General features: G+C 51.7%; 2 protein-coding genes across 5 annotated transcripts in view; one reads left to right on the forward strand and one right to left on the reverse strand.

Annotated features, from left to right (window-relative positions):
• Window positions 1-1617: 1617 nt before the first annotated feature.
• Znf12 (zinc finger protein 12) lies at window positions 1618-12493 on the reverse strand. Of its 4 annotated transcripts, none has more exons than XM_055598611.1 (5): window positions 12403-12493; window positions 11429-11494; window positions 9435-9561; window positions 9095-9190; window positions 1619-5328 (listed from the first exon to the last, which is right to left on the reverse strand). In XM_055598611.1, exons 2-5 carry the CDS (start codon window positions 11441-11443, stop codon window positions 3503-3505), a joined length of 2064 nt encoding a protein of 687 aa, XP_055454586.1. In that variant the 5' UTR covers window positions 11444-11494; window positions 12403-12493; the 3' UTR covers window positions 1619-3502. The 4 variants fall into 4 exon arrangements, with proteins under 4 accessions (XP_055454588.1, XP_055454586.1, XP_055454587.1 ...); XM_055598612.1 differs by having other exon boundaries at window positions 9435-9543; window positions 12300-12493; XM_055598610.1 differs by having other exon boundaries at window positions 12300-12493.
• A 1868-nt stretch (window positions 12494-14361) lies between these two features.
• Window positions 14362-20773, forward strand: part of Spdye4 (speedy/RINGO cell cycle regulator family member E4) — an 8300-nt gene continuing 1888 nt past the window's right edge. Inside the window, exons 1-4 of the mRNA XM_055598646.1 lie at window positions 14362-14464; window positions 15793-16008; window positions 18915-18973; window positions 19480-19565. Of these exons, the coding sequence (XP_055454621.1) occupies window positions 14362-14464; window positions 15793-16008; window positions 18915-18973; window positions 19480-19565 (464 nt within the window). The remainder of the gene's footprint in view (window positions 14465-15792; window positions 16009-18914; window positions 18974-19479; window positions 19566-20773) is intronic.

The following is a 20773-nucleotide window of genomic DNA, read 5'->3' on the forward strand; positions in this document are numbered from 1 at the left end:
ATACCACCTCCAGCTTCAGGTAGTAGCAACGAGCCAGGAGCCTGTGCTAGCCCATCGTTTTAAAAAGCATCATAATCTTTAAACTCAACGGAGGGAGCTGGAGAGATGGCTCAGCTGTTAACAGAGCACTTGCTCCTGCAGAGGACTCAGGTTCCGTTCCCTGCATCCACTCGGTGGCTCAAACATGTGTAACTCCAGTTCCATGGGCTTCTACACCCATGTAGCACACATGCACACACATATAGATAAAAAAAATCCAATAAATGAATTTTTGGGTTTTTTTTTTTTCCCAAAAAAATTTATGGGTCTTTGTGCATGTGTAAGCCAGAAATTGATGCCTGGAATCATCTGCAGTCAGTCTTTCACAGTAGTCACTGAGGCAGGGTCTCTCAATGGAGCTGGAGCTAAAACTATTCTGGCCAGGCAGCCTGCTCTGTGGATCTCGCTTCTGCCTTCTGAGGCTGGAATTACAGGTGGGCCACCCACGCTCCTTGCATTTTTATGGTTGCTGAGGACCTGAACTCAGCTCTGACTGCAGGGCAGGTGCCTAGCCACTGAGATAGCCCCTCAGCACAATGTTTTTTAGTTATCTGTGTGGCAGAAGAAATGTCCTCATAGGTTTCTTTAAATAGAGGCATTTAATAAAGCTTGCTATAACTGGGGGGGGGGGGGGCAGTCATGTGACCTCCTGGCTAGAGGTGGGTCATAACTGGAAAGATGATAAAAATGAAGGGAAAATTTGGGGGCTCACACACATGTGGCCCTGGAGGTAGCATCATGTCTTTACTTCCTAAATGTGTGCTGTGGGTGTGGTGGTGGGTTTTTTTGTTGTTCTGTTTCGTTGAGGCAGGGTTTCTCTGTGTAGCCTTGGCTGTCCTACACTCACTTTGTAAACCAGGCTGGCCTTGAACTCAGAGAGCTCTGCCTCCCTAAGTACTGGGCTTACATATGTGGGCCCAATCAGACTTAATTTTTGTTATGTGGCATACTCACAATCATACAAGGTCATGGAGTGCTGGCAACATCTCATACATGAACAATGTGATGTTTTGTATAGTAGATAAATTATTCAGAAGATATGGGCCATCAGGATAATTACCTGAAAGTGAACAAAATTAGATCTTTCCCTCACATCACACATGCCAAATAATGTGACAGTCATGCGTGTGAGGCTAAACTACCCACCCACAACTTAGCGCATTAGAAAGTGAAAGAAGACGTGCTGTTGTCAGCTTCCAAAACTCCATTTCACGGGTCAGGCTGGGCACGGTGGCTCAATCAGTACTCCCACACTTGTGACATTAAGGCAGGAGGGTCACCATGAGTTCAGCGCCTATTAGGGCTACACGGCAACACTTGTATCTCAAACAAAGCAAGGGCTCAGTTGGCAAGTGCTTGCCCCACCATCAGGAGGACCGGAGTTTGATTCCCCAAACCCACGTGCAAAAGCTGGGCCCTTATGAGCCCCAAGATGGGGTGCTACAGATGGGTGGCTCCCAAGACGCGCTGGGGCCAGCCTAGCGGCTGAGCTCCAGGCCAGTGAGACACTGACTCAGCAAACATGGGAGACAGCACCCAGAGGACCATGCTGGAAGCTGTCCTCCGGCCTCACACATATGCAAACACGCAGACACACAGGAAAGTAAGTTTACAGCGCAGCTCCAGGAAGCATACACATTTGTTTCAAGTTCATTTTCAATGCTCAGATTTACAAATTTACAGACAATAAACCTCTCTATTAACGCATCAAAATAAATGGTTTGCCTGAAGTCCACTTCTGAATTGCATAACTCCTCCAGAGTGTAGCGCTACACCAAGTAGCCTGTCTTGTTGTTCCTAACACAATGTTCCCAAGTCAACTGGCTTAGAAACAAGCAGTCTCTTAGGAAAACACACCGTCCAGACAAGGAGTGCCTACAGGGCATGCTGGCTCCGTGACCCCCGAGAGGTCATTCTGGGTCCTTCTTCTGTAATCGCCATTAAACTGTGTCCATTGTTGGGAGCAGGCACCACATCCAGACAAGACGATGTTCACCAAGGTTCTGCTTCTTTGAGAGACCCTTTCAAGACATGATCTTTGATATCCTAACTCTTTAAACTTGGGTCCAAGGCTACAAGACAGGATTATCCCTACCAATTAAAACTTAACAGGAGTTATCCCCCATCTTTCACGGAGAAACGGAAACTCAGACTGCTTGCAAAGCAAGGTGGGAAGGGCAGTGGCAACGGACGATGTCTGCTGCGACTCTTGCGTTCTCACTTCCTAGTACCGTCAGAGCAGAGAACACTCAACACTAGCAGACACTGCGCTACCCAGCTCCATACACATGTGCGTATCTACATAAAAATAAGTGACCCAAAACAGAAATGAGAATGTCCTAAGTATAGTTCTTAGCTGTTCAGAGTACTGTGAGTGCCAATGCTATTTCTCACACTTGGAGACTTCCGGCTAATTTAAAGTTCCCTATTCAGAATTTTCTATTTTATAGACATGTTTGTATCTTCTTTGCTATAGTTGAAAAAAAAAAAAACTGGCTTCTTTACAGAGAATATAATCCTGTAATAATGACCAAATACATTTTAAAATCCAAGGAAGAATATAAGAAAAAGCATAGTTCATAAACTTCAAATACTACTTCAGTGACAGTGCATTTAAGACAGCAACATGACGGGGAACTTAGTTAAAACGGGTCATCTTACCCTGTTACAAACTAAGAATGCAACACTTTTCCAAGCCTGGTTAAAAGTGAACGCATGGCTTCTGCGATGGTTATTAAAACAGTAAAACGAAACCCCAAGCCCTGTGTTCCTAGGGAATTGTTTACCAGTTTAGTGCGGCAGACCTGGCTGACTAGAATGACGATTTGACATTCTGTAGTTAGAGTGTACTTATTTCTAGCAGATATCTTCTTTTAGTTTTTACAAAACGTCCTTTAGTATTAGCAGTTTCCAAAGGAGTGTGCTTTCCAGTCTTTGAGTCAATTCCCTGATAAGCAGTCACGGAGTGACTTTGGAGTCACGGAGAAACATGTATTTCCACTCCTGTAGAGTCTGCTATGTGGTATTTTTTCAATCGTGGTTTCTGCCCTGTGAATTTCTGACGAATCTGCTTCACACGGACTTGTCCCTGCTCGTTTGTGTGACCTCTCAGGTAGAGGTATCCTTTGGTATGTAGGCGTGTGGTTCTGGGACCACCTGGACACCAAAGTCTGCAGATCGCTAAGTCCCCGTGTAGAATGACGGCGCAGACGTGTAGGGCCTACAGAATCCCCCTGTACTCTAACTCACCTTGATCACCTAGACTGCTGACTACCATAGAAATGCAGTATAAAGAGTTGTCATATTGTACTACTTAAGGAAGAACGGGAAGCGATCCGTACATACTCAGTACAGATGAAGCCTTTTTCCTAAGTAGTTTCGGCGGGCTGGCTCCTTGGCTATGGTCACCCGCAGACAGGGCGGGGCTCCGGGCAGGAGTGCCTGGCTCCCTGACCAGGCCACGTCAAGTCTGACCCGAGAGGAGCCTCCCCACCTCGAGGACGCTGCCGTTCCCCCGCCTGTGCACTCTCTGGTGGCTGTTGAAGGCGGACTTGTGGTAGAACTTCTTCCCGCAGTCGGCGCACTCGTAGGGCTTCTCTCCCGAGTGCGTCCGGTAGTGCACGGTGAGGTACGACATCCGCGAGAAGGCCTTGCCGCACTCGCTGCACTCGAAGGGCTTCTCGCCCGAGTGGATGCGGTGGTGGATGGTGAGGTAGGACATCTGCGAGAAGGCCTTGCCGCACTCGTAGCACTCGTAGGCCTTCTCGCCCGTGTGCGTCCGCTGGTGCCGGTTGAGCGCCGAGTTCTGGCAGAAGGTCTTGCCGCACTCGCCGCACGCGTAGGGCTTCTCGCCCGAGTGGATGCGGTGGTGGATGGTGAGGTAGGACATCTGCGAGAAGAACTTGCCGCAGACGTAGCACTCGTAGGGCTTCTCGCCGCGGTGGATCCTGCGGTGGCGGCACAGCGCCGAGTTCTGGTAGAAGGTCTTGCCGCACTCGCTGCAGGCGTAGGGCTTCTCGCCCGAGTGCGTGCGGTGGTGCACGGTGAGGTAGGCCAGCTGCGAGAAGAGCTTGCCGCAGTCGGCGCAGGCGTACGGCTTCTCGCCCGTGTGCACCCGCTGGTGGCGCAGCAGCGCCGAGTTGAGGTAGAAGGTCTTGCCGCAGTCGGCGCAGGCGTAGGGCCGCTCGCCCGAGTGCGTGCGGTGGTGCACGCTGAGGTAGGACAGCCGGGAGAAGGCCTTGCCGCACGCCGAGCACGCGTACGGCTTCTCGCCCGTGTGCGTGCGCGCGTGCGTGGTGAGCGTGGACTTGCGGCAGAAGCACTTGCCGCACTCGCCGCACTTGTAGAGCTTCACGCCGCTGTGGATCTTCTGGTGGTCGTTGAGCGCCGACTTCTGCGAGAAGGTCTTGCCGCAGTCGGCGCAGGCGTAGGGCCGCTCGCCCGAGTGCGTGCGCTGGTGCTGCGTGAGGTGCGTCTTCTGGCAGAAGGCCTTGCCGCAGCAGCCGCACGCGTAGGGCCGCTCGCCCGAGTGCGTGCGCTGGTGCTGGATGAGGTGCAGCTTCTGGTAGAAGGTCTTGCCGCAGTCGGCGCACGCGTAGGGCTTCTCGCCCGTGTGCGTCCGCTGGTGCACCGTGAGCGTGCCCTTCTGGCAGAAGGCCTTGCCGCACTGGGCGCACTTGAAGGGCTTCTCGCCCGTGTGCGTCCGCTGGTGAATGACGAACTTGGACTTCTTGCAGAAGGCCTTGCCGCAGTCACGGCACTCGTAGGGCTTCCCGTCCCCGGCGGCGCCCTGGCGGACGCCCAGCTCGGCCACCTGCAGGAAGGCCAGCTCCGCCCCGCCCCAGCCGCGGGCCTGCTCCTGCCGGACCAACACGGCGCCCTTGGGGAAGGGCTTCTCCAGAATCCGAACTTTCTGACAAATATTCCCTGCACCGCGAGAGTAATCGTCTTCATTTTGACTCCGTTCGTGAGACTCGTCTCCTGGCTGCTGGGTCTTCTCAGGCTCAACGTGGAGGAGGGGCTTCCCACAGCCAGCACACACATTGGGCTTCATTTTTGTGTAGCTTCCATCGCTACTGATGAAGTCGGAGATGCAGGCCATGCTCTTTTCACACGAGTCACATTTAGGTATGACTCTTGCCGGAGGAACAAGCTTCGTGCCCACACCCGAGGCTTTCCCGGAGACATCGGCCATCTTCTCAGCCAGGCGTTTGTAGTGGGGCGCAGCAGACCCCGGCTCCTCATCTCCCCGCACTTCCTCCATCGGGTCGGCTACTTCCCAGATTTCATCTAAAAGGAGGCAGAGTAAAGCAGCGTTTGCACATTCTCCTCCACGAGGCACGGTCTGAAAGGGACCCCCGCCCCTCGGGAATTTCGGGTCTAGCTTTGCAGTACTCTGAGTTCTCAGGCTGCTTATTCTCTCTTAACAGCCAGCCTCCCCTGGAGGGGAAGGCAAGGAGATGGAGCCAACGCGGCACCTTTGATCTGGGCTGCTCTGCAGTGCTGTGTTCACAGACCCGCAGCAATGACTGGGAAAAGGAGATGTTGGCTAAAAGGCTCAGGAAAGAAATCAGAGCAAACAGGGAGAGCCTTCAGGACAGCCAGGACCGCCGTCGACGAGAGAGGAGGAGCTACATGGAAACAAGGACCGGTTTGGTGGCCAACACGTACTCTTCTCCACAGCACTGCACACGGGGAGCGAAGGTGAGAGCCAAGGCGCTGCTTACTACACTGGCACACTTGTGCACGTCTCTGCTTTGCATCCTTCCACACAGTTCTGTTTGCACACGGTAGTGCCATACAAGTTTTATGCCTAAAGTTTTCTCGTGTTTAGAACCTGGGACCTAGGTATTCCCTCTAAGCCTCGCTTGGAAGGAGAGTTCTGGAACACCTGTGTGAACAGGAAGTGTCAGGTGGCACAGAAAAAGATGTCATCCACTAAAAGCTTTGATTTTTAAAGAAAAGTGTGCTACCAATGTTGTGGGTTACGACTGCACTCAGTCTGACCATGAAATTCACTCCTATCTGGCCCTGCATCACGGGCGTTGATGTGGTAACCCCCGGGGGCTTTTTACCAGCCTCTGCAGACGTCAGCAGGGAAGCAGAGGCCTTCACCACAGGCTGTAGCACGCAGAACAGCACAGGGCACAAAGCACAGAATCAAGATGATGCAAGCCATTATCTGTCCCACTTTCAACTGTCTTTCAACAGTTGCTTCAGCCCACTGGGCTGGGGTGAGTGAGATGCCCTGAGAGTCTTGAGCACTTAAACACCTGGTGCCAGTTGGCAGCTGTTCGGGAGGATTAGGAGGTCCGGCCTTCCTGAAGGATGTCACTGGAGGCAGCTTTCGGGTTTCAGTTAGCCCTCTGCTTCCTGTGTGTGGGCTGAGATGCCTGCTGCCATGCCCTGCCATGACAGTGGCTGGCATCTCGAGGCTGCCTTGGTCATGGTTTCACCACAGCAGCAGAGAGAACCAGAACACCCACTCCTACACGACCTGCTGCACTTTCCTAATTCAGAATTTTCTAACTCTGCAAGTGGGTTTCACTTAGTGTGCAAACTTTAAGGATCAAGTACCTCAGCCTCCTCCTCCAATCTGTTTTCACTTATCTTAGAAATTATGGGATGGACCTATTTTAGCGAGGTCATTCGTCTTAAATAACACATTATCAACTTTAATCTTCTAACCTTACAGCCTCTCAGAATTCACCAATGTCAAAAATCCACACTTCTCCACCCGGACTCACTCAACAATGACCTGAAGACAGGATGGGAACAACTGAGAACAAGCTTTGAACTGAACAAGGAGGGCTGTGCAATGCACCGAACCTGGGACGGGTTCTGAGATCCACGCTACATACGTCCTCAAGTCCTGTCACGCTGCCGGGACGGGGTCACAGTGCCACTGCCTTGCACTAGTTTCCGGGCTAGCCGACACACGTTTGGCACACTGGTACCCACGAGTGTCTTCCTATTGCTCTCCTGTTTGACTTCTTGCCTATTACGGCAGAGAGAAGAGTGATGCTCGCAGGAGTTGGGAAGGAGAAAACCTCCGGGGCGGGGGGGGGGTTACACTGGAGCCTAGACTTCACAGCCTCACTGCACAGGGATGCACAAGCCATCCTAAAGGGACGTAAAGCTGCAGAGATGGTGGTCCACGAAGAGAAGATGCTAAGACCTCAGAGCCAATGAGGTTGATGAGTGCTTCAGAAACTACTGTTACCAGCCACAGAGCCAGTGGCGTGGTAAGCCAATGGTCAGCTTCGGGAGGCTTGGGAAGGGTCAACCCGCTCTTCAGAGGAAGAGCCTTTCCCAGCCAAGCAGAACTCACAGAAGCTCAGGCACATCTCCTACTTACAGGCAACTGTACACAGGGCAAAGCGAGGAACTCCCTAAGGGGGAACAGCGGCCACTCCGGAGACCAGCGCCACCTGCTGAGCGGACACTCTCACACTGTCAGGGCCGCAGTGGGGAAGGAACAGTGCAGCTAAATCATAAGGAGAGAGGAAGGTGCTCAGCGACCATAAGCTGCCAAGAGTTCACGGCCAATTTTCACACACAGCAGGAAACACACACTGCTATCAGACACCGTGAAAGTGGCTGCAACCCCAGCAGGAGGCAAACAGAACCTGACAGAGTGGACAGCGGACAAGCACTCTGCGGAATCATGAAGCCAGGGGACAGAGGTGGAACAATCTTTCCTAGACACTTAAGGTGGACAGACAATAAATAAATAAACAAACAAACAAATAAATAAGTGTCATTTATGTACACAAAATAATAGAGCACCATTAAGGACTTGGGGATAAAACTGCAAGTATGAGCTGCAGGACTGCATTTCAGCAATGACTGACACTGCCAAAGAATAAGAAAAATGCCAACAGAGAAAGGCAGAGGCCAGAGCCAAATGGTTTCAGACAGGGACTTTGCAATTTGACCTCAAAGGAAATGAAGAGATGGGAGGTGAGGCGGCTCACTGGGTGGGGGAGCTGGCTGCCAGCAGCCAGGTCCATTCTCACATCCCACAGAAGGCAGGAGAGAATCCACCACAAAGATGCCCAACGACCTCACATGCACACACTCCCAATAATGACAGTAAATAAGATCAAAGGCGCTGGAGAGCTGGCTGATGGGTAAGAACACTGGCTGTTCCTCCGTAGGACCTGCAGTAGGACAGCCAACGCCCTCTTCTGTCCTCCAGGGGCATGGCATGCACACGGTGCAGACATACATGCAGGTAAGACACACATGTAAGATACAAATGAAAGTTGAAGATGGTTAGTACTGTCAGCTTAAGAGAACACAGAAGTCAAGCCTCAAGGCCGTGGGGGGCTGTCCTGATGAGGTGGCCTGATGGGAAAAAGTGGCCACTGTGTGGGGCACCAGTCCCCAGGTTGGCATCCTGCACTGAATACAAAGGAGACCGTGAGCTGAGCCCCAGCATGCACCTCTCCCTGCGTCCTGACTGTGGAAGCTGTGAACAGCTGCCTCGAGCTCCTGCTGCTGTGACTTCCGGTCTGTGATGGACTGTGCACCCTTGAGCCGACTGTCAAATCAACCTTTTCTCCCTTAAGTGCCCTTTGTGAGGGTTTTCGCACAGTCGCAGGAAAGTGACTAAAACAGAGCCTGAAGCGTTTTAGTCAAAGAGAATGAAAACAAAACTGAGGGAGAGTAACAGCTGAACAAAGTTGATTTTTGATAATTCACTTATGAGTAATGAATATAAGAAACTGTGATAATGGGTGACTCAAAATCCTAAGTCCAAGGCTTGGAGGAAAAGAAAACCGACTTCTTTTTTCTTTACACAGGGTCTCTGTGTGTAGCCCTGACTGACCTGGAACTTGCTCTGTACACCATAGTAGCCTAGAACTACTATGGCTCCTCTGCTGGGATTAGACATACGCCTCCCACAGACAGCTATGAGCCTCTGATTCTGGATAGTGGTAACCAGGGAAGAAAGAAACCTTTAGTAGTGGCTGGTTTCTAAAGCTTGGGATGCTCAGATTGTTCCCGAGAGAAACTCCTCAGTTACCATCTCCTCTCTGCCTCCACACACCTGGATAGCTCTGAGGTGAGAACGCGCCTTCTACTATCCATGGCTCTTCTCCTTGTTCCAACTTGATGATAACATCTGGTTTGATAATGCGGTAACCTGTGAATGAGAAATGAAAGACAACTTGAGCCTGCCTGCATGGCTTCAGGATTTGTATGGCGATGGGCAAGTGCCATGGTGCCAGCTGCGTGGCACAAGAGCCCTAGTGCTTCATTTCCACAGAAAGGCCAAGAGCTTGTGGTGATCGGAACAAACCTCTCACAGGCATCCCATAGAATTCAGATAAGCCTTCGACTGACAGACATGCCCACATCTGAGCAGCTGGGAAGCAAGCGGTCCTCACCCACGGAGACAAGGTTGCTGTAGTTCTCCAGCATCACATCCCTGTACGTCGTCTTCTCCTCAGAAGCCAGCTGCTGCCACTCCTCCTGCGTGAAGTCCACAGCCACATCCTGGAATGACATGGGGCCCTGCAATCACAGGTAGGAGTTAGGCCACAGGCACCTGCAGACGACAGCTTCCCAAGCTCACTGGGACAGTCAACCAGGAGACTTTCTGTAGTATTTTTCTACTACTGCCTGTGGGAGGAAAGCCCGCCTATCAAAACACACTGCCTTGGGCTGGAGAAAAGTGCTCCCAGCAGGACTGGGAGTGTCAGAGTGCATTTCCAGAACCCAAGCAAATGCCAGGGGTCATGGCAGTCCGTCGGTAGTCCTAATCTTGGAAGTCAAGACAGGGGCTCTCCAGAGGAAGCTGGCTAGTGAGACCAGCCATGCTGGAGAGCTTTGCATAAGAGATCCTTCCTAAGGAATAAAGTAGATGGGTGACTACTTTAATTAATAAGTAACCCTAAGCCACAGGGGAGAAAAGGCATGTGAGGCCTGTCCCTTAACTTCTTGGACATTGAAAGTCATCACCAGGACCAGGAATGTGACATATGCCTTTAACCCTGGCTGAAGAGTTCCAGGGTAGACTTCAGCTACACGCCAAGATCCCTTTTCAAACCAAGCAATGATGCAAATAAAAACAAGGCAAACGAAGAGAAGCTACCCAGACCATAAGAGAAAGCTGAATGTGGGGACAGAATGCGGAATCGCTCTGAAATAAGTGCTTTGGCAACAGAACAATGAAAGGAACAGGAGAAGGTCCATCAGGGGGCTGAAGACTGACTTATTTAGAAGCGCTGGGTCTGCCTGGTGTCGCCCGGCATCCAGAGATGCTCCGCAGGCAGCTGGCTCAGCCACAGGCGGAGCAGCCCAGAGCCGCTGGTTAAAGCCAGGACAGCGAGATGAGAGCGGGTGGACATGGAGGACTGTAGACGCTAGCTTTTCAAATCTACCTTATCTGGGGGTTCCTTGAAGTTTATACCTCCCTTCTAAGCCCCCAACCCCAGGTAGGAGAAAAAGAAGGCTGTACGGGAAAGGGGATGCAGCCCTCTTCTTCCTGCTGGGTAGAGGTGCAGGCTTCCTTTGGGGACAACACCAATATCTGTCATCAGGAAATCCAGAAGTCCAAGTAAGCCAGCACACCAGCAAGCTGTCCTCCTCCAATCCACCACGCTTTTCTCTTCTGGGCTGTCATAGTCATAACCCTTAGAGTCCTCAGAATTCAACTCATTCCAGCTGGCAAAGGCCACATTCCCCACGAGACAGTTAACAGGTGTGGACAAACTAATGTCCTCCACTTGGGATTATAACAAAAACATGTCTACATATCACAAACCCAAACGTCCACAACAGAGGACATCGAGAGAGACATCACAGAAACTGACGGGAGGCTAAGGAGAGCCCTAAAGATAGGACAGGTCAATAGAGTGAGTGTGTGAGTGTGTGTGTGTGTTACAGCACCGCTGGAGAGCTGAGGCTATGGACCAGTACAATCCATCATGGAGAGTAAGCCAAGGCAGCAGGAGCTTGAAGCAGCTGTCGACATCGAACCCACAATCAGCAAACAGGGAGGGAAGAGCGCTGTTTGCTGGTTTTCAGGTCACTTTCTCTATTTTACGCAGTCCAGGATGCCAGGAATGGTCTTGCCCACACTAAAATGAATGCAATCAAGCCAATCCCCCAGCAGCTCAGCTCTCCCACATGTCTCTAAATGTGGCTAAGGTGTCGGCTTCACCGTCATAAGGACCCTTTCTCTTTACGGGCCACAGTACCTACAGATCTGGTCACAACTGCAACTCTTACTATTGGCACTACTGTTTTGTCTGATTCTAACTTTGATCTACTTTCATATCTATTTTCCCCTTTAAAGTCCGAACTGTCCTCTGTCCCTCTGAGGGTGGTAAATCAAGTTAGACAACAGAGATGTGGCCAGAAACAAAACAAAACCTACCAAGGATGTACTCATCTTCCGATGCTCCAGAAAAAGGTCGGCAGGAGGACTAAAGGAGAGTCGGGTCTGGGAAAGGAAACACAAAGTCATTGTGAGTGGGTGTGGAAAGCCGGAAATCTCCTGCATAAACCCAACCAACATACTCCAAGAATGAAACCTTATGGGTGATGGTCTCCCTGGCTTTTGAAAACCATGCACTGTTCCCTGGGGAATGAATGGGTGTGACTGTCAAGGTGAACTAACAAATGCTGGTTAAATAGCCCGCACTTAGCATGGGATACAAAAGAATACTCAAAGGCTGCTGTGAAAACCAGTTAACCTGGTGGGAGCTGCGCTTACACAAAATTACCTGGTAAGGTGACTATCACTTTAATACTGAAGAAGGAACGCCTGAGCACTCCAACAACAAACCTCTGCGTTTAACCTCTCACTTAACCTCGGTTAAGTCACCATCGCAGACCCACAGTCTTCGCCCATGAACAGAGGGGGGAACAAGACAAAAAACAAAACCAAACCAAAAGAAAACAACTTTCCCTGAACTAGACCATCTCATGCTGCAGGGGCAGACTGGGGGAAAAACAGCAGGCGGAGCAAGGGTGCCGACGGCGCCCAGTGACACCCTGAGAATCTTTAGCAATGCGAGGAGGGGCTGTCGAGCGAGGTAGGCATGCAGACAGCGCCTCCGGCCGGGCCTCCCTATGTCCGCACGCCTCGTCCTCGAGCCATCTACGCAGCCCGACGCGGATCCCGCACGCTGAGGACAGCAGCCGGCGAGCGGAGGCTTCGCGCAGGCGTCGATCGCTCAGGCGGGGCGCCCTGGACGAGACCCAGCTTCCCTCCCAAGGCCCCGATCTGCACCCTCAGGCCTCACCCAGGAGGCCGCGCCGGGCCCGGGTCTCGCCGGCCCGGTCAGCTCGGCCCTCGGCCTCCCGGGCCTGCAAAGCCGCGGCCGCCCTCTGCCGACCCGAACGCACCGGCCTCGGCCCCTGCAGGCTCCGCGGCCCCGGCTCGCGCAAGCCAGAGCTGCGGGTGCGAGGGCGGAGGTGCAGACCGCAGGAAGCCAAGGCGGCGCAGCTGCCGTGCGCCTGCGCGAGCACGCACGCAGGCGAGGTGCGCACGCGCAGCAGCGCCCCAGAAGTAGGCTGGTCCCGTTGCCCTCCTCTCACCCGGGGCGCTGGGTGGACTCCCAGAAGGCTACGCGCCCCTTGCTTCTAGGGATCCTCGCACAAGTTTCCTCCTCGTTTCAGCAGCACGTGGGCGCCAAGCTGAGAGCGACAGTAACGGCAGTCCAGTGGTCACCCTCGTGATTGTCCTCACTCCCTCTGAATAGCCTCACTCCCTCCAGGAATAGCCAGTCACCTAGACCTCTCTTGGCCCCGGGGCTTTTAGGTAGAAGGCAGATTCCAACAGTTGAAAGGCAAGAAAACTGTGCATCGTGCTCTGCTAACCGAAGTGCTAGAAATTTCCACCAAACACTTAAGTACAAGAAATGCCCAGCAATTCTTTTCCAAAAAAAGGAGACAAAAATGCTCGACTTTCTGGGTCACACAGCAAAAAGTTCCAAAAGCAACCAGAGCGGACACACAGAAAGGAGAAAACAGGTGCCTCAGCACCTGCGTCTGAAACTTGACGTTTGTTGTCAGGCAACAAATATGGTCAAACATGGTCAAACATGGTACCCTGTGGTTGGGGATTTCTCAAATCCCGCCGGCCTTCCCAATAATGCAACGGTGTTCTTGTCCTTTCGGTTTCGAACACTGATGAACTCTGAACAAAAGCTGACAATGCAAAAACAAAACAAAAAAGCATGGAGATGCTGGGGCGAGAAGGCCAGGCTCCACTTCCTTCGGAGGTCTTCTCGTTCATGTGGACACTACAACTATGGCTAGCACTCACCAGCTGAGAGCTGGCTTAAAGGTGCCCTCAGACATGAACCTTTAGTAGCACCCAGCACCCAGCACCCAGCACCCAGCACCCAGGTCTCTATCACATCTTCACAAAGTCCCTCGCAACCTCAGTCCTGTTGTGTTTGTCTATAGTGGTCTTGCTTTCCCTAAAATGCAATTCACACTGCATTCTTTAACTATAGATTTCCAAACCTGTGGGTTCTTGTTTCTTCCACTCTTCTTCATCCCCTTTTCTTCCACCCTTTCAACCTCCTAACACTAGATAGGAGAGAAAAAAGGACAGAGGTGAAAAGAGGAAAAAAAAAGACAGAGGTGAAAGGGGGTGATGTTATCATTAGACTACATCCTGCTAATTAGGGGCATCGAGTTCCTTGGGGCAAGTTTGATCTTTGCCATCAGGATATTTAACTTCTTCTTGTTTCTTTGCGCTTGACTACTTAACAAGCCTTAACCGCCAGCATCCAGCGAACAACCAGCAACTCGCCTATCAGGGCCCTAGCATTTATATCCTCTGACAAGTTCCCAGAGTTTCAAATGTCACACACTCACAGAAGCTATAGGCTGCTGGCAAAATCATACCCCTGCTAGAGCACGAGGCAAATCATACGGGGCTGCTGTGAATCAGCTTCATATCCCCACACCTGGGGTTAAAACAAAAACATATTCTCATAATACTGCTGCGTTGCTGTTTCTAAAGAAACCAAAATTTCCAAGTTCTCACTACACAAACCTCCACATACATGCTCAGAACACATCAACCCATCAGTTACACATGTTGTCTTTCAAACCGGTTGCCAGGTTGGAAGGCTGATGACCTCACAGGCTTCCGCCCCTCCTGATTGGAAGGGCCAAACTCTGTGGAGCTAGGCAGCAAAGTGGACAAACACTTTCTCAGGCTCTCCTCCACAGCCGACTTCTCCCTCGACCACCGGAGAACCGGGAGCAGATTCAGCTGGAATCTGGGAAGAGGGTGGGATAGACAGGGGTCTAGGATTTGTAGAAGGAAAGAAAGAGTCTAAGAGAACCATGGCTGCCGGTGAATCATCCTCGCAGTCTGAGGAACAGTGTCCCCAGCTGAGCACCACGGTGTCCTCACCGGTGCTGGATGAAGACATCCTAGGTTACCAGGGTGAGAAGAGATGTGAGTGGGCGGCAGGAAGGAGGAGGGGAGGAGTAAGGGAGGAGGATGGCAGGGACTGGAGGAGAGGACGGATGGTGGGGTGTGGCTGTCACGGGAATTGAAAACTTACAGAGTAAGGAAGGGGAATAGAGAAATTTAAAGTTTTTTTCCTCAGGAGGCAGAGACAGGCAGATTTTTTTTTTTTTTAGTTTGAGGCCAACCTGGGTCTACAGAGCAAGTCCCAGGACAGCAGAGATAAACAGAGAAATCCTGTCTCAAAAACAAACAAACAAAAATAAATACATATAATACTTAATTAAATTAAAAAAAACATTTTTAATCAAATGGAGAAATAATGTATAATGGGGAAGAGACTGAGATTTCAAATGGGAGTGCACAGAGAGGGAAGGAAAATCTACGACATTTCCGTAAAGAGCATGTAGTTCATACATTGTGAAAAGAACAGACATGGAGGATAGCTTGGTGGATGGGGTGAATGTAGGAGACAAGTTGACCCTGAATCCTTAGAACAAGCAGATACATCAATCTGTCAGTTACACATGTTTTATTTCAAACTGGTTGCCACCTTGGAAGGCTGATGACATCACAGGTGTCCGCCCCTCCTGATTGGAGGAGACACACTCCATGGTGGCAGGCAGCTGGGGGGACAACAGCATCTTCTTGGAGCTTTCCTTCACTCTTGACTTCTCCCTAGATGGGGGAAGGGATGCCAGGTGTGGATTCAGCCAGAGTCCAGGAGGAGGAGAGGATGGATGAGAGTCTGGGATTTGTGGAAGGGGAGCTACAGGTTGGGAGAATCATGACTGCTGGCCAACTGTCACTGTGTTCTGAGGAACAGAGCCCTCAGCTGGGCATCACCAAGCCTTCATCTGGGGTGGTGGTAGATGGGGAGATCTCAGGACTATCAGGTGAGGGGACTGGGTGAGAAGAGATGTGAGAGGGTGACGGTAAGGAGGAAGGGTACGGAAGGAGGGAGGGCCCAGAAAGCAGAATTGGAGGCAGGGAGGACAGGAGGTCAGACTCAGATGTCACATGGGCTGAAAACCTGCAGAACAAGGAAAAGGGTTGGGCACCAAGACTCAAAGACAGGACAGAAAAGAGGGGACCCAAGAAGAGATTTCCTTTCATGTGAACAATGTATCTCTAATGAGGAAGAATCTTGAGGAACAGGGAGAGGGAACAGAGACAGAGTGAGGGGACACTAGGAGGAAATGGCACAGTGGTCTGGAAAAGGCAACATCGGAAGAAGTTTGGGTGTTTGGGGTAGCGTGGGGGCAGGGCTGAGCTTCACACTGGGGTGGGCTTTCTTCACTTAGAGCCAAGAGTGGAGGTCAGCCCCCAGGCTCCATCCACCAGCCCAAAGAGGAATAGGGACTTGTCGGATTCTGAGGATGACCTCGCCGAGCTGGTGGACCCTGAACCTCAGCCGCTGTGGTCCGTGGAGACCCTGTGCGGCCTCAGGATGAAGCTTAAGAGGCGGCGCATGTCTACCGTGCGGCCTGAACACCACAAGGTCTTCACCAGGCTGCTGGGTAAGAGACACCTGCACAGCTCTTTCCTTCAACAAGACTTGTAGTCCAACCCCCTTCCCTGTGGAAAAGCTGCCCTCGCAATCCATCAGCCTGGAGGACTGATGTTCAGGAGAGTCTCGGGCATGCCTAGGGGCAGGGGCTTAGGCTAGAGTTGACACAGATCCACTCGAAGGTGAGAAGCCTTGGCGTTCACCACCCCGCTGTAACTTGGCTCTGACTTCGCTGATCTTGGAGCGTCTCACCCCCACAAGGGCAATACAGTTATGTCCTCACCCTCACATGACATCAGATGGGACTGTCAGCATGAGGGCTTCTGGCCTGTGACGTGGGTGTCTGGTGCAGAGAGGGGATGTGACAGGGCGTTGAAGCATCTTGGTCCTGGGACGGGGATGTAGCTCGGTCGCACAGTCTTGTTCAGCACAGTCAGGATCCTGAATCGATCCCAGAGCCACATGCACATTACATCGTAAGCGTGGTGTGCCTGCAGCACCTATGCTAACCTCCACTCAGCACCTGCTCTCCTAGTCTCCAGACCAGGCCCTTGTCCCTTCCTCTCCATCACTCCCCTGCAACTCACGCTAGGCACTCTCCTAGTCTCCTTTCACGACAAATAACACCATAAATAACAGAACAAAAAGCAATGTGGGGAGAAAAAGATTTATTTAGGTTTACACTTCTGTGTCACAATCCATCACTGAGATTAGCTGGGCAAGAGCTCAAACAGGAACAGAAGCAGAGACCTGGAGGAAGGCGGCTGTTTATTTGCTCGCTTCTGCTCAGCTGGCAAGACCCACCTGCTAAGGGGTGGTAGCACCCACCATGGGCTGGGCCCTCCTATGTAAACCAGCAACCACAAAATTTCTCCAAAATATGTCCACAGGTCAATCTGACCGAGGCAATCTCCCAGTTGAGACTCCCTCAGGAAACTCAAGAGCAGAAGCTAACTCAAAGAGTTCTCTTGTCATCATGGTACATAGACATAACACCTTAAGGCATAACCTTTCCCTTCTCGTCTGTCCCCAAGATCTGGTGTTAATACAACATAAACAGTGTATAGCTTCATTTTTGTTTTGTTTTTAAGATTTATTTACTTATTATGTATATGAGTGCTCTATCTGCATGTACATCTGCAGGCCAGAAGAGGGCATGAGATCCCAGTATAGATGGCTGTGAGCCACCATGTGGTTGCTGGGAATTGAACTCAGGACCTCTGGAAGAGCAGCCAGTGCTCTTAACCTCTGAGCTATTTCTCCAGCCCTCGTGTAACTGTAAAAGCCTCATGGTTTATAAAGCTTGTCTCTTAACTGTGGGCTTTTGTAAAATAAAAAACAAGTTAAATGTTTTCTTACTCCACAAGGAAAGAAACAGGGCATAAAAACAACCACCCTTGAGAAATAACCAAATCCAGCAGTGTAGATAAAATCCTGTAGCTCAGTGTCTGCGTCCGGATTCCTTTGTAATCTCACAGCTCTGAAGGCCGGGGCAGTCCCCTTCCTCAGCTCTGTCCTCCGGGTCACACACAGCTTGTCTCGAAGGCTCAGGTCCACACTTGTCACTGTCCTTGTGGGTCATCACACGGTCCTTAGCATCTCCAGTATCCTGGGGTCTCTACTGAAACTGGGTCTGCAACTTCGCCGGTGGCCACTCCTGGTCTCTCCTCTGAGTAGCAGAGGACTCTGACCCTGTTTCACAGTGCCCAGACCCAGCATTCCCCCCCCCCGCCCCCGCCAAAGCCCTTCAATCCCGCAGCTTTCATGGCATCAAAACCAGTACAATGTGGAAATTCTTTTTTTTTCTTCTCTCGCACAATACATTTTTTTAAAATTCAGTTTACCCTCCATCCCCTCTTCCAGAGCCTCACCACATCCCCTCTCCCCAAGATCTACCCCTCTGTTTCCCTTCAGGAAAGAGTAGGCTTCCTAGGGACAGAAGACTAGGCGCACACCCTCATGTCAGGGCTGGGCGAGGAAACCCAGGAGGAGGAAAAGGGTCCACGGTTCAGGCAAAAGAGTCAGAGACACCCCCACTACCATTATTAAGCATTCCAGAAAACAAGCTAACAGCCATACCACATATGCAGAGGACCTAGCAGGCTCCCGGGTTGTCGCTCAAGTCTCTGGGACCCCTGTGAGCCCCACTTGGTTGATTCTGTGGGTCATGTTCTCCTGGTGGCCTCAGCTCCTCTACCACGTGGGAGATCTTTCGCTTTACTGTGGTCTTCCACCAGGTCAGGTCGGGATACAGCCAGTTTCTGTGCCCTGACTCTGGAACGCAGGTCCCAGAAGATCACAGCACGGCGATGTTGATCGTCTTTTTTTTGTTTTGTGTTTTTTTGAGAAAGGGTTTCCCTGTGTAGCCTTGACCGTCCTGGACTCGATTTGCAGACCAGCCTGGCCTCAAACTCACAGTGACAATTTTTATTAATTGACCCCAATTCTTCAGTCCTAGATAACCAATAACCACAGATTCTTAAAAAAAAAAAAAATCACATGAAAGAGTCTGGAGCTCCCGGGCCGCACTTCCAAGTGTCAGCACTTCTTTCGTCATTCCTATCATAGCAGCTCCCACAGAGGAGCCTCTTCAGCTTTGCACAGTACATGGCTTCTCCAGCCCGCAGTTCCAAAATCCTTTCACAGTCCTCCCCTTAAACAACACACCACCACAGCAGCACCGTTCCTGGCATTAACCAAGGGTACCAAAGGAACGTAAATGGTAGAACGAGAATTTTACATGCACACACACACACAGACACGGACACACACAGTATTTGGCTCACAGTATAGCTGAGCGTGGATACTCCAACAATGCCAGTCCTGACTTGAACCCTCCCCCAGGAGGCCAGTCCTCCTGGCTTGCCCTCCCAAGCTGTTCCTGTTCACGCTATGACCCATGCGCTTTGTTCACAGAGGATCCCGTGGTGAAAAAATTCCTGGCCTGGGACAAGATGCTGAGGGTCTCTGACAAGGTGAGAGTCCCGCCCTGAGCTGGGCTCCTGCTCCTGTCCTACCTGGGGAGGGACCTCACCCAACCAGGCTTCTGTCTCTCAGTGGCTCCACCTGAAGCCACACAGTCCTGGCCCTTGATGTCCTCCAGTGTCTCTCTTCAGGGCCTGGCAGCGCCTTACAGAGTGGACAGGATGCCCCTGCCACATTGAGGTCCTTGGGATCTGAGCCCAAGGCCACATGCTTATCCTGGGAATGGCCTCTTCCCCACAGCTCTCTGGGACCCTTTGCTCCAGCTGGCTGAAGACCTCCTTGTCCCTGTTGTCCTAAACCCTCCCTCAGAACTGACCCAGAGCCAGCCACACTGGAGCAACAGGGCCTCCTCCCTCTTACCCACAAGCACCCTTCCACCCTGCAGCACCCAGACCTGCGGGCTCCTCTCTGGACCTCACGCCACCTCAGCCTCCCCTTCCTCTGTGCCTCAGTCCTCCTCTCAGGGTGTGACTTCCCCCTTCTTGTCTCCTCTCAGTACCTCTTGTCTATGGTCATAGCCTATTTCAGCCGTGCTGGGCTCTTCTCCTGGCAGTACAGGCCCATCCACTTCTTCCTGGCTCTGTGAGTATCTCCCCTCCTCTTCCCCGTCCCCCTCCCTGGGTAAGGAGGTCACCAAAAGCGGGACTCTGGCCTGTCCTTGTAGCATAAATGTCCTTAAACTGTTTTTTTTTTTTTTTTTTTAATTAAAGAAAACTAGCTAACACCAGCTAGAAAGTTAACAAGGGCTGGGGAGGTGGCTCAGGTTACAAGTGTGGCCGCACAAGCGTGAAGACTCAGGTTCAGGTTTTTCTCACCGACATGAAGAAGGCAGTCCGGGTGCTTGCAAGTCCATCGCTCGGGGGTTAAGTAAAGACAGAACATCTGGGGTTCAGAGCAGCCCTCATAGCCTAGCTGGTGAGCCTGAGGTCCTGGTCTCATGAGTCGAGGTGAACTGCTCCTCGGAAAACTGCAGGTTGACTTCTGGCTACGTTTACTTGCTCAGTTGCACACACACACACACACACACACACACACACACACACACACCACCAGACTCACACACTCAAGGATGTACAGAACAAAACCAGGAAACTGAGTCCTTTGAAGAGACTCAGTCCTGTCCCTGAGCACTAAGGTGCGGCTCTGTCCCCTCCTTGACTGTCTCCCTCGAGTCCTGCTTCTTTGGCAGTCTGAGGTTGTGACAAGTTGACGGTTAAAGCTGGAACTCCCAGTATGAACTCAGCCATCTCTCTCGGTGCTCTCCAACCAAACTCAGCCACCACCTGATCCTCTCTCCCTTCTTGGCTCCTTCCAGTGCTCACACCTTCTATTTCAACCCTGTCTAGGTGTGTCACACACTTGTGCCCGGATCAAGTAGCTCTCCCTAAAATTAGTTCCTTCTCTGAGATCTAGCAGGCCAAGGTGGAGCATCCCAATAGCTGAAACTCTCAGGAGGCTGAGACAGGAAGCTCTCTTGAGCCAAAATATTAAGGACATCTTAGCAACAAGCAGGGCACCTCAGATCAACCTGAAAATGGACAAAAGCTACGTCTGCCGGTTTGACCTGCCAGCTTTTGTCTCCAGAAGAGCTGGGATGTCTGGGGATGGAAGAGATGGCTCAGGGGCTGATAGCCTTGCAAAGGACTGGAGTCTAGATCACAACATCCATATCGAGCCACTCACAACACTGCAGGGGTCCAGCCCCCAACACTGCAGGGGCCCAGCCCCCAACACTGCAGGGGTCCAGCCCCCAACACTGCAGGGGCCAGCCCCCAACACTGCAGGGGCCA

This window comes from Psammomys obesus, unplaced genomic scaffold, assembly GCF_907164565.1.
Source record: "Psammomys obesus unplaced genomic scaffold, mPsaObe1.curated_primary_1811, whole genome shotgun sequence".
Classification (NCBI taxonomy): Eukaryota; Metazoa; Chordata; class Mammalia; order Rodentia; family Muridae; genus Psammomys; species Psammomys obesus.

Coding starts and splice junctions, on each gene's coding strand:
- Znf12 (XM_055598611.1), bottom strand. Junction 9,191..9,434: donor CAGCAACCTTGTCTCCGTGG/GTGAGGACCGCT, acceptor TCTCATTCACAG/GTTACCGCATTATCAAACCA. Junction 5,329..9,094: donor CTCACCTCAGAGCTATCCAG/GTGTGTGGAGGC, acceptor GCCTCCTTTTAG/ATGAAATCTGGGAAGTAGCC.